The following is a 16028-nucleotide window of genomic DNA, read 5'->3' as shown; positions in this document are numbered from 1 at the left end:
CAGGCTGGAGTGCAGTGGTGTGATCAAGGTTCACTGCAACCTCTGCCTTCTGGGTTCAAGTGATCATCCTACATTAGCCTCCCAAGTAGCTGGGACCATAGGTGTACGCCATCATGCTTGGTTAATTTTGTGTTTTTTGTAGAGACAGGGTTTCACCATGTTGCCTAGGCTGATCTTGAACTCCTGGGCTCAAACAATCTGTCTACTTCGGCTTCCCAAAGTGTTGGGATTACAGGTATGAGCCACCACAGCCAGTCTACTTTCATTTTTTAATAAATTCCTCTCGAAGGCAGGTTAGCAATACCTACAGAATCATTTACAAGTCAAAGAAGAAATTTTTCTTTTTTCTTTATGAGACAGGGTTTTGCTCTGTTGCCCAGGCTGCAGTGCAGTGGTGCCATCAGGGCTGACTGCAGCTTCAACCTGCCAGGCTCAAGTGATCCTCCTGCCTCAGCCTCCTGAGAAGCTGGGACCACAGCTGTGTGCCACCACATCTGGCTAACTTTTTCATGTTTTGTAGAGACGAGGGCTTGCCATGTTGGCCAGGCTGGTCTCGAACTTCTGGGCTCAAGTGATCTGCCTGTCTCGGCCTCCCCAAGTGCTGGGAGTATAGGAGCGAGCCACCTCATCCTGGTGGAATTTGTCTTATTTAATGGACTCATGTTATTTTTCATTCTTTCAACGTTACTTCATTGTCTCCGTACCTTTCTCAAGAAGCTCTGCTCCTAATTAACTTTTGGCCAGACTATGTCATAGACTTGAAAAGCTGTTCTCAGAGTTCTACAACATTTCAATCAACAAGCTCACCTCTCAGAGTCGCTAGTATGGACAACACAATATAACTATACATTTCGTTATAAAAGCTCTGACTTGTTTCATAAGACACATGCGTCGCACTGCTTTTTACTCTACGTACACAGAGGTAAATTCCAGAAAACATACTGAAATTTTAAGCTTTATTAAAAAGGCAAGGGGAAAAAGCAGAACCTCAGATGCTAAACACTGGACACAGAAGAAAAGGGCCTGCCCTCTTACCTGCACTTCAATTTGAAGATCCTTGTCCAGGAGTGCTCTCTTCTTCAGGATCTCGGCTCGGAGCTGCTCTTTGTGCTTGAAGAGCAGAGCTGACAGCTTAGTGGCATTCTGCTTGCTACGTTTCTGCTCCACACTCTCTTCACGCTTCCGTTTTTTTGCTGCCTGTTTTTCTTCTTTATCTATCTTATCCAAAATATACTTCATCACCTGGTTACAGACAATCATTCTAGAGAAAAATACACAACCTATGTAATGCTGCGCGTTTTATTATGAAAGGCTTAAGACATGACTCTTCTATGCCTCTACAGATGAGACACAAACTTTCTGTGACTGGAAAACTTCAAGAGTGGTTCAAACCAGTTATGAGCAATTATTAGTGCCAAGTGTTCTCATTTAATAAACTTCAATCAAGATAAACAAGTACAAACTCAGAACTCTGTGCATGTGCACGATAAAGAGAAGAGACAGACAGACAAGACCCTGCATCTCCCCTACCTTTGATTCTCTTCTCTTTCAGCTGGAGTCATGCTCTTTTTCTGTTTTAAATGTTCTATTACAGCATTATGCTTCATCACCACCTTCAGGACAGAATAAATCCAAAAGCGCATATTTTATAATGACCACAGGTTAGTACACAGATAACAACAGTAGAAATCTGAGCACATACGTATTTTTTTTAAAGAAACTGTAAGAATTCATAAATAAAATTAGCAGCTACTAGATGGCCTGGGTGCTTACCACCTAATGGGGACTGCTAGGCTAAGCACTTGACATTACCTCGTTTATTCCTTATAACAACACTGAACCATAGCAATAATTTTATAAACAAGACACTGAGACATAAAGAAATTAACCACCTTGTTTGAGAAACAATAAGTAATACAGCTGAAATTTTAACCTGGCTATTCTTCTCCAAAGGCCGTATTTTTAACATTATGCTTTCTTCCCAGGAATGAATTTTAAAAAGCTGTCCCTTGTCTCCCCTATATAAAGATTAGGAGATAGACAGACAGTGTAGTAATTCTCAGTTTATACATATCCAGTAAAGCTGGGTAATAATACATTTAAATATAATACATATAACCATCATTTTCATAAGAATACTACATCTTTAAAATAACTTCGCTGTTTAGAAAGTGCTTCCACATTTATGACCTCATTTAATCATTGCAATAATCTCATGTGGCTGGAAAGAGAAGAGTTTTAAGAGGCTATAGCTAAGGAGGGATAAATGAGTTTCACGGACTGTGAATGGGAGACCTAGGAACTGAATGAAGGTCTCACGACTTGGTAACACTTAAAATCCACACTCAAACTCCTGCCTAGTACTGAGTGAAGCAAGCTATAGGTAGATGAAAACATGGTTTTTGCCAGTAATGTTATTGGATGTTATATGTATGACTTCACTTTAGTAGACTAATTCTAACTCACCTAAATTGCTTTCTTTCACTAATGTGCCATTGCAAGATGTTGCTGAATGATGCCACTTTCTATTTAAGCTATGAAATAATGTTTTTAAAAACTTTTTTACGAAGGTGTGGCTAGAAATACAAATGAGTTTAATCTGTCTATAATTTGCATAGTCTACATGCAAACTAAAGAATGACAACTTTGAATAACTTTAAAGGAATTGCTATAATGTCCGAAGTGACTTTAAAACTTAGGTTAAACCCTTAAGTTTTATAGTAATCATTAAAGCTCATAACTCCATTCTTCCCATCTTAGTCCTCCCAAAATAGAAGTCATTCCTAATAAGCACTGACTACATATTATATGTATCTAATGAAGAGTTCCACACCACAGTAGTCATTCAATATTTTTTTTGGTCAATTCAGTGTTTCTTCTAAATTTAAACATTAATGACTTTGTCTCATTTAGGAAACCTAACACAACCAAACACTAAGTCTACTGCACAGCACAATAATTCAAGCTACTGAACATGCTGCTTTTACTTAATAACTTTACCTGTTTCTGAATGATTTCACTTTGATTAGAAGCTTGGAGGGTGTGTTCACGCTTAATTTCTATCTGTTGCTGTTTCTTCTTTTGCTGCTGATCCCTGAGTTGCTGAACCCTTTGCAACTGCTCTTGCACACTGGCTGCCTGCACTGTAACCACATTCTGAATCTGGTGAGTCTGCACAGCATTGCTTTGCTGAATTTGGATAGGTAACTGCAGTTTGATTTGCTGGGGCACACCACTTTGCTGAGCCTGTATCTGAGCCACAACCTGTGACTGGATCTGAGAGAGAACCTGGACTTGTTGTTGCAGCTGAGGCACAGCAATGACTTGGGGCTGTGGCTGCTGTATTTGTAGCTGAGGACGGGATGGGGATGAAACAGTAACTTGATTTAAAGTTTGTCCTGATGAAAGAGTTTGAGTTGAAGACTGTACCTGGGGTTGTGATTGTGGCTGGCCTTGGGAAGGTATCTGAAGAGATGTATGTGGTTGAATTGGAATCGGTTGTGAGGTTGTAGTCTGAACCTGGGATTGCTGTCCAGGAGACAGTTGGGATGGAGTTGATGGACGTATTCGAGTCTGTGATGGACTTTGGACACGAACAGGAGACTGTCCTTGGACATTACTTTGAGGCTGAGACTGTGTTGCGACTTGGGGTTTGGATGACTGTGCTTGGGTGGGTTGTGCTTCAGAAGGGACATGGGATGAAACAGTTGTTTGCGTCTGAACTTCAGGCTGAGTCTGAACTTCAGGCTGAGCTGGGGACTGGGGCTGGGTTTGGGGCTGGGGCTGAGCTGAAGGCTGAGCAGTCTGTGGCTGGGCTTCTGCCGGACCCACACTTGACGACTGAGCTGGTGGCAGGGTTTTGTCTTGATGTACCTGCGTCTGGGGTGACAGTTTACTCTGTCTTTGTTCACCTGTACCTGTGAAAAGGAAAGATGAACCATTTATATTACTCTAGAACATAAGACTGTGGTTAAAGAAGAATCTGAAGGAAATTTTCCAAAGCTGAGAATTCTGGCTAGGCGTGGTGGCTCACGCCTGCGCACTTTGGGAGGCTGAGGTGGGAGGATCGCTTGAGCAACACAGTGAGACCCCGTCTCTACACAAAATAAAAAAAAAAATAAAAATTATCTGGGCATGGTGGAGCATGCCTACGGTCCAAGCTACCCGGGAGGCTGAGGTGGGAGGATTGCTTGAGTCCAGGAGGTCAAGGCTGCAGTAAGCAGTAATGGTGCTACTTCACTTCAGCCTGGGTGACAGAGCAAGACCCTGTCTCAAAAAAATAAATAAAGTAAATAAAGTTAAGAATTCTGTATTTTGGTATAGAAGGTCTATGCCTTTGAAATGCTCCATTTGGACATGCTTAGGGCAGGACTCTCTGAAACTGGGGAGCCTGGGCCCTGCTTCTTGGCTGTCCCCTGTACACTATCCTAACTCTAGAGGGCTGGTTTCCAAAGTTAGTTGCAGCCTCTGGAAATCAGCTGGGTCATCTGGCCCAGGCTAACTGTCAAGCCTCCCTTTTCTCCCATGATGTAGTGGTAGTTACAATGACTTGCAGCAGAAGGCCAACAAAGTGGTTCTGGACCCGCTCTCAATCTCAGTCATGAACTGGATTTACCCACCCTCCCTGAGATCACCTCCATGACTCAATCAGCACCTACAAGGCTTAGCAAGGAGGAATTGTGGGCATAGTTACCAAGATAAAAATTATTTTTGCCCCCTTTCTCTCTCTCTTTTTTAATGGGAGGGAGAGGGTGGTGGTAACAGGGAGTCTGTAAGAACAGGGTACAAAAGCTTCGAGATGTTGTGAGGCTGACTATGTCAACTGTTGAGCTCACTGGCTTGAGGCATATCCTTCCAAAGGTAAATACTGGTTCTCCTGTTGGCCTCTGTTAGCCCAGCAACGTGTAGTAGTAACATCCGACATTTCTGATAAACCCACAGCTCTACCTGCTGCTGTCGTGGAAACAGTGGTGGTGGTGGTGCTGGCTGTGGTGGCTGTTGTTGCCAATGGGGTAAAGAGGAATCGCTGAACAGTACCATTTGGCATTGCAGCTTGCATTAGCTGCTGGCCTGGGCCTGGGAGTACAGTCACCCCTTGAGGTATCAACTGCAACTGTCCAGTAGTTTGACCTTGTCCTTGAATTACTACTGTCAAACCTTGATTGCCACCCTGTGGAAAAAACACAACATGTAAACAGTGTTCAAAGCATCAATCTGTATGTGTATCATTTTTATTAAATCATTTTTATGTGTAATTATCTTTTAATATAATGAAAATGCATATTTGAATGTCACCAGCAGGAATTTAGATAAGCTAAAGTAAGAATATTTATGTTGCTTAGCAGGAAATACATCAACAATCCAGAATTCCAGTTCAAGCTCCCCCAATGGTCAGCCAGTAATCTGCCCACAAGCAACACTGTTCCTCCAGATCCAAGTTTCTCAATCTATAAAGTAAAGGTATTGAATGACTAAGGTCCCCACAAAATTCTGATTTTAAATAATCTTATATTCATATTTTACAATTTCAAAAGCATCTTCATAGATACTGCCTCATTCGATTCTCACAATGAACTTGTGACTTTGTGGGGTAGGCAGAGAAAATATTATTCTGATTCCCAACTAAGAAACTCAGGTTAGAAAGGTTAAGTACCGCACCCTATTTAAAGGTGAGATAAAAGGAGGTACCCAGATCTCCTGAATTCTGTCTTTCAATACGTGCCAAATTACCTGTGGGGTGTGTGTGTAAAAAGCTTAGGGTTTTAGATATGTAATGCAAACACCAAGTATGGAGGATCACTAACGTCTGAGCAGTTACCAAAATGGGGTCTAGAAATTTAAAATTCTCTAGGTGCTGTCTCTTCTGTCTAGAACTTTAATTAAACTAGAAACCTTGAATACCAGGAACATGGTGGAGAACTGGAAAGCAAAAGTAAAAATCATCCCCTAAACTCCCAATGACCAAAACTGATGGCACAAAGTCCATGTACTAGGTAAGTTCCATATACGTGTGAGTTCCTCAAAACCTATTTACTCTTGCTTTTCTAAAATACATTTTTTTATGCACAAAATACACAAAATACCAAGTATAATTTAAAAATTGTGAAGTAAACATCTATAAAACCGCGACTGTGGTCACCGTTGCCAATGTCCTAGAAGCCCCCATGTGACTCACCCAGATCTCAATTCCCTCCCTCTCCCCTAGAGGTAAGCACTATCCTCACTTTGATGATAACGCTTTATTTCATTATTACTTTGGGATATATCTTAGGTATATACAGGGCCACTGAGGTTCACAAACTCAGGAGCAATATTCACGAAGAATACAATGGCAATGGCGTCCCCTCCAGGCAGGCAATGCAGCAGCCCTGTATCCTTACACAAAATAGCTTAGTTTTGCCTATTTCTGAATCTTATACAAATGAAATTATAAAATGTATTTTTTTGGCAGCTACTTGCTTCTTCAGCTTACCATTATATATTTATGAGAATCATCTGCATAGTTCTGTGTGGTTGAAGTCTATTCATTTTTATTGCTATAGGAATATACTACAATTTACTTATCTAACTGGTTTTGATAGACATCTGAGTTATTCTTAGTTTTTGACTCTTATGAACAATGCTGCTATGAATATTTATGCCATGTATTCTGGTGCTCACATGACCAAGAACTTCTCTAGGGATATACCTAGAAGGTATACTGGGACCTGGGGCATATACAGCTTCAACTTTACCAGACAATGTCTGGGAGGTTTCCAAAATGGCTTAACTGACTGACAGGCCCACCAGCTGTGCATGAGAATTTCTTCTGCCCTACGCCTTTGCTAACTCTTGGTTTTGTTGGATATTTAAATTTGTACCAATCTCTTAAGCATATGGTTTTAATATGTACTTCTCTCATTATTAATTAAGTTCAGCAGTTTTTTGGAATTTGGGACATTTAGATTTCTTCTTTCCTCATAATGTTGGTTTGTCCTTTTTTTTTTTCTTTTTTCTTATTTTTGAGACGGAGTCTGTTGCCTAGTCTGGACTGCAGTGGTATATCTTGGCTCACTGCAACCTCCGCTTCCTGGGTTCAAGCAATTCTCCTGCCTCAGCCTCCCAAGCAACTGGGATTACAGGCATACACCACCGCACCCGACTAATTTTTGTATTTTTAGAAGAAACGGGACTTCCCCACGTTGGCCAGGCTGGTCTGAAACTCCTGACCTCAAGTGATCCACCTGCCTTGGCCTCCCAAAACGTTGGCCTCCCAAAGTGCTGGGATTATAGGTGTGAGCCACCACATCTGGCCTGTTTGTCTTTTTTTCTACTGATCTATCTGGATTTTTTTCTTTCTTGACTTGTAGTAATTCTTTATATATTCTGGAGATATAATAGTCCTTGGTTGGTTCTTTTCTCATTTTCTTCACTCTCTCTGCAGCGCATTTAATGAACAGAAGTTCTTATTTTTATTTTTAAAGCAGTTGAATTTATAAATATTTTCATTTATGGTTAGCATTTTCTGTCTGTTTAGGAAAGCTATAAAGATATTCTTCTATCTTATCTTCTAAAGGTATTATAGTTTTACCTTTCACAGTTAGGACTTTCATCCTCCTGGAATTGAGCTTATGTAGAGTGAGGTAATAATGGTCCAATTTCATAGTTTCCCATGTATATTCAATTGTCCCGGCACCATTTACTGAAAAGTCATCTCATCCTCAATGATCTGCAATGTCACGTTTGTCACATAACAAGTGTCCACATACATGGGGTTCATGTTCTGCACTCTCTACTGTTCTGTTGGTCTATCTGCCTCTCCTTATGTCTGTAACTCGCTGTATTAATTAGTGAAATATTATATACTAAGTTTTTTGTTTTTGTTTTTTTAAATGAAGTCTTGCTTTGTCGCCCAGGCTGGAGTGCAGTGGCACAATCTCAGCTCACTAAAACCTCTACCTCCCAGGTTCAAGCAATTCTCCTTCCTCAGCCTCCTGAGTAGCTGGAATTACAAGTGCATGCCACCACGGCCAGCTAATTTGTTTGTATTTTTAATAGAGACGGAGTTTCACCACGTTGGTCAGGCTGGTCTCGAACTCCTGACCTCAAGCAATCCACCTGCCCTGACCTCCCAAAGTGCTGGGATTACAGGCGCAAGCCACCATGCCCAGCCTGTACTAAGTTTTGATATCAGGTTATCATACAGGGCAAATAATCCTGTTCTTCAAAGGTATATTCTTAATACTTTGTACCTCCATATAAACTTTTAGTATCAACTTGTGAAGTTTCACTAAAAACAAAACCTCTTGGGATTTTGATGGGAGCTGCATTCAATCTATTAATCAATATTAGAAGACTTGCTAACAATACTAAGTCTTGCAAAGAAGTAGCTTAATATACCCAAATTTTATTTGTCTCATGAAGATTAGCCAATGAACACAATTTTGGTGGTTAAAAGGGTATCTGTCTCACTGTTATAGCTCACTGTCTAAGGATTACTCTAGTAGCTGGGGTTTATTATACCCTGTCTAAGAGGTATTTCTGTTGGACTCCAGGAAGTAGCCATTTCTTCAAATCAGCACATTTAAAAACTTATCAAAATAAGTTCATGTTTTTAAACTTAGAGCAAGAATAAAGAAGATCACCTCTAAAGTTAAAATAGAGTTATGTTACTTACGTGGCCCTGTGTTAACTGAGTGAGTTGAGCCATGGTGAGCTTCACTTGTCCTTGTTGGGGACGAGGGGGTTGTGAGGCTGAAGACTGTATATTTGAAGTGGACGTTGCTGAAGTTAAGCTTTTCTGCCCAGGTGTTGAGGAAACTGTGTTAGGGGCAGAGATTGCAGTGGAGACAGGCTGTCCCCTGATGATTTGAGTCATCACTTGCTGAGGAGCACCTACACAAACAGCAAAACATTATGAAGGCTTATACATCTTTGGCATTATTTTGAATTGAAATAATTCAACACCTTAGATGAATGTATTCTTTTCCATCTTCAAAAAAACATGGGCTATTAAAATTCTTCCTATAAATCTAAAACCAAAATGACAATAGGGAAGACAAAAGAGAATATATAAAATATACTGTTTATAAGGCTGCCTTTTCTTAGGAATATAATATTAAAAATAAGATGCTAATTTAATTAAAAAAATTCATACGAATTTTAAACAAAATATAAAGAATCTGGAAAATTCTGGGCCAATTGCATTTATAATAAGCTTCTCTTACAGCTATTTGACAGACAGCTTGGGAGAGCCAGGAGGGCAAGGACCACTATATCCTCAATACTAGGGCAGGGTGCTCAAATAATGCTTTCTTTTTTTTGAGATGGAGTCTCGCTCTGTTGCCCAGGCTAGAGTGCAGTGGCGTGATCTCGGCTCACTGCAACCTCTGCCTCCTGGGTTCAAGTGATTCTCCTGCCTCAGTCTCCCGAGTAGCTGGGACTACAAGCATGTCCCACCAAACCCAGCTAATTTTTTGTATTTGTTTTAATAGAGACGGGTTTCACCATGTTAGTCAGGATGTTCTCGATCTCCTGATCTTGTGATCCGCCTGCCTTGGCCTCCCAAAGTGCTGGGATCACAGGCGTGAGCCACCGCACCTGGCCCAAATAATGCTTTCATAGAAATTGTTCAATAAATGTCTATTGAATGAATGAAGTTGAACTGGAATGGCTCTACAGTTTTCCATAAATCTCTTTTTAGTTTAACTTGCTGAAACTAGAATAGGCAAGTGGAATTTTCCCCCATGTAGAACAGTTGCTAAGAATAATTTTCTGGTAGCTAATTTGACATTTACAGACTCATTACTAACTACTGAATAACATCAAATTTCTCAAGTTTTTAATATTTACTTGCTACATTTGTTCCATCTGTGAATACACATATACTTTCTTTGTGTTTCTCTTAATGGCTGAATGATACTTCATGTTACTGCACATGTATAAAATGAAACCTATTTTGACATTTAGAATACTTCCCCCATACCTTTTTGTTGTTGCTGTTATTGTTAAACTAACGCCATGGTAAAATCCCTGCTTATACATTTCTGGGTGCTTCTGGTTATTTCTTTAAAGTAATCCCCCCAAAAATATTACTGGGTTCACAGTAGAATTATAGTACTAAGTTGAAGTTTTGAAAGGTTATTCCAATTCATACTACTGCCACGTCTGTATGCCTATTTCACTGAACCCTGCCAACCCTTGATATCACCAGTAAAGTAAAATATTCAGGCAACTGCAAATAGTATCATGTATCACAGTGTCTGAATTTCCTCAATTACTACAGGTTGGCATTAAAAACTGTTTTAAGTTACTGTTCTTCATTTGTGAATTCTCTCTCCACACTCTGCCCATTTCTCTTCCTACTTATTTAATACATATTTTTAAATACTAATTTTTCCACTTTGCCATCTACCTTTTTATTTCTAAACTTGCAATTTTAAAAAATGCGGTCAAATAGACTAGTCTTTTTAAAAATTTTGACTTTAATTATTGCTTGTAAAGTTCTCTTGTATTCTCTCATTAGATATATCCTCCCAAGAATGTTCTTAGTCATGGTATATGTTGTAACACAGAAGTCCATTTTCCCCCCAAACTATAAACCAATTATTCTAGCATCATTTACTGATGCAAAATGACACCATTGTCATGCAGCCAATTCTCACATATAATGCCTCTGTAACTATCTGTGTTGCTTCCTTTGGTATCATGCTCATTTTGGTGACCTTATAACGTGCTTTAACAACTGGTTGTACAACTTTTCCATTACTCTTTCTTCTAAATTTTTCTTTGTTACTCTCATTCATTTATTCAAGATGAACTGAAAGACAACATAACATAGTGTGGCCAAGGGCTTTGAGAACTCCTGTAGCGCAGCGCTAGGTCCCTGCCTTGCAGTCTGAGAAACAATACATGAAAAGTTACCACTTCCAGATCCCCTGGTGCAATCTTGGCTCACCGCAACCTCTGTCTCTAGGGCTCAAGCAATTCTCCCTGTCTCAACCTTGAGTAGCTGGGATTATAGGCGCCCACCACCATTCCTGGTTTTTTTTGCATTTTTAGTGGAGACAGGGTTTCACTATGTTGGGCAGGCTGGTCTTGAACTCCTGACCTCAGATAATCTACAATTCCTTTTGAGTTAAAAAAGCTCACTTTATTTTTATTGTACTTTTTCATTCCTAATTCTGTGAACAAGCATACTCCTCCCTTTTCCCTAGATTAGACTTGCAAAATAATGGTCTAATTTTTTTTGTCTTTTTTGTTTTGTAATTATTATTACTTGTGCTTTCATTTCCTCCCTCATTTTCTTTCCTTTTTTCTTTTTTTGAAACAGGGTTTCACTCTGTCACCCAGACTGGAGGTGCAGTGGCAAGACTGTGGCTCACTGCAGCCTTGACCTCTTGGGCCCATGTGATCCCCCTGCCTCAGCCTCCCAAGTGGCTGAAACCACAGGCATGTGCCACCACGCTTGGCTAACTTTTCAGAAATTTTTTGTAGAGATAAGAGTCTCACTACGTTGCCCAGGCTGTCTAGAACTAATAGGTTCAAGTGATCTGACTGTCTTGGTCTCCCAAAGTGCTGGGATTACAGGTGTGAGCCACCACATCAGGTCTTGTTTTCTTTTGAAACTTGTTTTATATATGTTTCTAACTTTTGATTAATAGAGGTATTTTTGGTCTGTTTTATTCACTGATTTATTTCAACGGCCTAGAATAGGTGTTCAAATATGTATTGAATAAACTGAATCACCTCCAAGTTTAACTGCGGCATCAAGGCTTAAGGTTGCTATTTGAGAGTTGCTTCGTAATTACATATTTGATGTATCTTTAACTTAAAAGTTACTTAGAATGTACTTTGATACGGAGTTTCGCTCTTGTTGCCCAGGCTGGAGTGAAATGGCATGGCCTCGGCTCACTGCAACCTCTGCCTCCTGGGTTCAAGTAATTCTCCTGCCTCAGCCTCCCGACTAGCTGGGATTACAGGTGCCCTCCACCATGCCCGGCTAATTTTTGTATTTTTAGTAGAGATGGGGTTTCACCATGTTGGCCAGGCGGTCTCAAACTCCTGACTTCAGGTGATCTGCCCGCCTTGGCCTCCCAAAGTGGTGGGATTACAGGAGTGAGCCACTGTGCCTGGGTTAAGCCTATAAATATTTTAAATGAATGTGTATTTCAGAAGGTACTAAAGTTGATACATAGTTTAACTGTGGCTTACTATGTTCCTATTAATTCCTCCTTGATTTCAAATAGTTTTGCTTTGTACACTTTAATATGACATGCTACTTAATTCATAAAGATTCAAGATTATACCTTAACTGCAATCTTTTTTTCTTTTCTTTTTTTTTTAAACAGGTCGTGCTCTGTCTCCCAGGCTGGAGTGCAGTAGCATGAGCATACTTCACTGCAGCTTTTGATGCCTGGGCTCAAGCAATCCTCCCATATCAGCCTCCCGAGTAGCTGGGGCTAAAGGCGTGCTCCAGGATGCCTGGCTACTCTTTTATTTTTTGTAGAGATGGGGTCTCACTATGTTGCCCAGACTGGTCTCCAACCCTTGGCTTCAAGTGATCCTCTTGCCTCAACCTTCCAAAGTTTTGGGATTACAGGCTTCAGCTACTGTGCCTGGCCACGATCTTTACCTTTTTTTTTTTTTTTCATATGGAGTCTCACTCTTTTTGCCCAGGCTGGAGTACAGTGGCACAATCTCGGCTCACTGCAACCTCCGCCTCCTGGGTTCAAGCAACTTTCCTGCCTCTGCTTCCCGAGTATAGTAGTTGGGATTACAGGTGCCCACCACCACACCCTGCCAATTTTTGTATTTTTAGTAGAGACGGGGTTTCACCATGTTGGCCAGGATGGTCTCAAACTCCTGACCTCAGGTGATCTGGCCCGCCTTGGCCTCACAAAGTGCTGGGATTACAGGCGTAAGCAACTGCGCCCGGCTGATCTTTACCTTTAAGCTAATAAACAAATGACTATTTTTCATAAAATTTTCCTTTTTATTAAACATTGAATTTTATTCTGTCCAGTATCAGTAGGGCCATCCTTGTCTTTTCTTTCTTTTTATGGCCTTTATTTTGCGTGCCTGTGTCCATCTTTAATTTTTAACCTTTCCAGCTTTTGTAGTAATTTGATTTTAGCTACATTTCTCATAAAGGTATAGGGTTTTAAAAAAAAATCTTTAATGTCTTCAACTTTTTTTTTCTTTTTTGAGACAGGGTCTCACTCTGTTGCCCAAGCTGGAGTGCAGTGGCATGATCTTGGCTCACTGCAACCTCCACCTCCTGGGTACAAGTGATTCTTCCACCTCAGCCTCCCAAGTAGCTGGGAGTACAGGTGCAGGAGACACCATGCCTGGCTAATTTTTTTATATTTTTTGTAGAGATGGCATTTCACCATGTTGGCCAGGCTGGTCTTGAACTCCTGGGCTCAAGTGACATTCCTGCCTTGGCCTTCCAAAGTGCTGGGATTACAGGGGAGACCCACCTAGCCTGGCCAGTCTTCAACTTTTAAAATGGTAGTTTTAACCTATTCACATTAAGAGTAATAAATGAACCTCTGGCACTGCATTTGTAATTTTGTTTTACGTGTTTCTTTGCTGTCTCCTTGATTTTCTGTCTTTTGCTATACAGACTGTTTCCCTTACTTCAATTATATATTTTATTTATTAGTGGTTTCTATTACATTTTTAATAAGCATACTTCAACCTATTTTTACTGTCAAGGTCAAAATGAAATAGTATCATTGAATAGATCTCACAATGGATTAGAAATTTAGTATGCTTTGAAGTATTAATTCAAATTGTATTTCTTGTATGTAGTGCCAAATGCAGATAATTACATATTTCCTAGACTGGCTGTTCAGATGTAAAATGATAATGCTGGATGGATAAATACCTGGCTGTACCATCACAGGTGTTCGAATAATTGCTTTTCCTAGTGTTGACTGTTGGAGTGGTGTTCTAATCACGGTCATACCAGGGCGAATCTGAGGCCCTGTGATTACCTATAAATGACACAAAGAGCAATTAATTAAAATGCTGTAAAAAGACTAAAGTATAATGGACTTAGAATCCAAGATCTTTAAATATTCTACATTAATAAAAATGTTTACAGAAATGACAGGGGCTCTTGAACATTACATTTTAAATTGTATTAAACATCAGAATAAAGATGGAATTTTGAGGAAAGAAAACTTAATTCAAATGCTATCATACAAAATTCCCTGCCACTGACACAAAAAATAGCCTGAGGACTAAAAGGAAGGAACACATGCCAGTGGGGTTCTGCTCTGTAACTAGTGCTCACAGGACAATGTGGAGTCCCACTTTCTGTAAGCTCCAGATCATGCCCGTAACCCACAGAATATAACAGGAAGATCAGAAACCCTATTTTCTTTCACAGTTTTAAAAAAATTATTTATTTATTTATTTTAAAGATAGGGTCTCACTCTGTTGCCCAAGATGGAATGCAGTGATGCAATCACAGTTCACTGCAGCCTGGCTCACTCTTGGGCTTAAGCAATCCTCCTGCCTCAGCCTCCCAAGAAGCTAGGACTATGGGTGAATGGCACCATGTCTGGCTAATCATTCGTTCGTTCATTCATTCATTCATTCATTCATTCATTCATTCATTTACTTATTTAGAGATAGAGTCTCGCTTATTTATTTATTTACTTATTTAGAGACAGATTCTCGCTCTTTCACCCAGGTTGGAGTACAGTGGCGTGATCTCAGCTCCCTGCAACCTCCACCTCCCGGGTTCAAGCAATTCTCCTGCCTCAGCCTCCTGAGTAGCTGGGACTACAGGCGTGTGCCAACCACACTCAGCTAATTTTTGTATTTTTAGTAGAGACGGGGTTTCATCATATTGACCAGGATGGTCTCGATCTCTTGACTTCGTGATCCGCCCACCTTGGCTTCCCAAAGTGCTGGGATTACAGGCATGAGCCACCGCACCTGGCCCGGCGAATCTTCTAACTCTTTTTTTTTTTGAGACAGAGTCTCACTGTGTCACTCAGACTGCAGTGCAGTGGCTCCATCTCAGCTCGTGGTGGCCTCTGCCTTGTGGGTTCAAGCAATTCTCATCCCTTATCCTCCCAAGTAGCTGGGAACAGCTGGGACTACAGGTGCGTGCCACCATGTCCAGCCAATTTTTTGTATTTTTAGTAGAGATAGGGTTTTGCCATTTTGTTTAGGTTGTTCTCGAACTCCTGGCCTTAAGTGATCCTCTCGCCTCAGCCTCCCAAAGTGCTGGCATTACAGGCGTGAGCTACTGTCCCTGGCCCTTTCATAGTTTTAAAGGGGAAACCAGGGCCGGGTGCAGTGGCTCACGCTTGTAATCCTAGCACTTTGTAAGATCAAGGAGGGCAGATCACAAGGTCAGGCGATCGAGACCAGGAGAATGGCGTGAATCCGGGAGGCGGAGCTTGCAGTGAGCTGAGGTCGCGTCACTGCACTCCAGCCTGGGTGACAGAGCGAGACTCCGTCTAAAAGGGAAACTAGAAAGTATGTTATTTTCAGTTCTATAGTTAGGTTCAGAACATTTTCAAAAATTTAAAACTTTAAACCTTTTCCGTAATACTAGTTTACAAAACTTTAAGTCTTTTCCATACTAGTAACAAAGAAATTACGTATCTGGGCCAGGTGCGGGGGCTCACACCTGTAATCCCAGCACTTCGGGAGGCCGAGGCAGGTGGATCACCTGAGGTCAGGAGTTTGAGACCATCCTGACCAACATGGTAAAACCCCGTCTCTAATAAAAATACAAAATTAGGCCGGGCGCGGTGGCTCAAGCCTGTAATCCCAGCACTTTGGGAGGCTGAGACGGGCGATTCATGAGGTCAGGAGATCGAGACCATCCTGGCTAACACGGTGAAACCCCGTCTCTACTAAAAAGTACAAAAAACTAGCCGGGCGAGGTGGTGGGTGCCTGTAGTCCCAGCTACTCGGGAGGCTGAGGCAGGAGAATGACGTAAACCCGGGAAGCGGAGCTTGCAGCGAGCCGAGATTGTGCCACTGCACTCTGGCCTGGGTGACAGAGTGAGACTCTGTCA

At 41.0% G+C, this 16028-nt stretch overlaps 1 protein-coding gene across 1 annotated transcript in view; it reads right to left on the bottom strand.

Moving 5' to 3' along the window:
* The window catches only part of BPTF (bromodomain PHD finger transcription factor), a gene marked incomplete at its 5' end in the record, with an annotated part of 157205 nt that overhangs the window by 38435 nt on the left and 102742 nt on the right, over positions 1 to 16028 (bottom strand). Inside the window, 6 exons of the mRNA XM_012001071.1 lie at positions 1036 to 1261; positions 1531 to 1613; positions 3001 to 3917; positions 4948 to 5170; positions 8657 to 8874; positions 13871 to 13979. Coding sequence (XP_011856461.1) covers positions 1036 to 1261; positions 1531 to 1613; positions 3001 to 3917; positions 4948 to 5170; positions 8657 to 8874; positions 13871 to 13979 — 1776 coding nt within the window. The remainder of the gene's footprint in view (positions 1 to 1035; positions 1262 to 1530; positions 1614 to 3000; positions 3918 to 4947; positions 5171 to 8656; positions 8875 to 13870; positions 13980 to 16028) is intronic.

The sequence above is a fragment of the Mandrillus leucophaeus genome, unplaced genomic scaffold, assembly GCF_000951045.1.
Source record: "Mandrillus leucophaeus isolate KB7577 unplaced genomic scaffold, Mleu.le_1.0 Scaffold1, whole genome shotgun sequence".
NCBI lineage: Eukaryota > Metazoa > Chordata > Mammalia > Primates > Cercopithecidae > Mandrillus > Mandrillus leucophaeus.
This window is presented reverse-complemented; position numbering and strand designations above follow the sequence as displayed.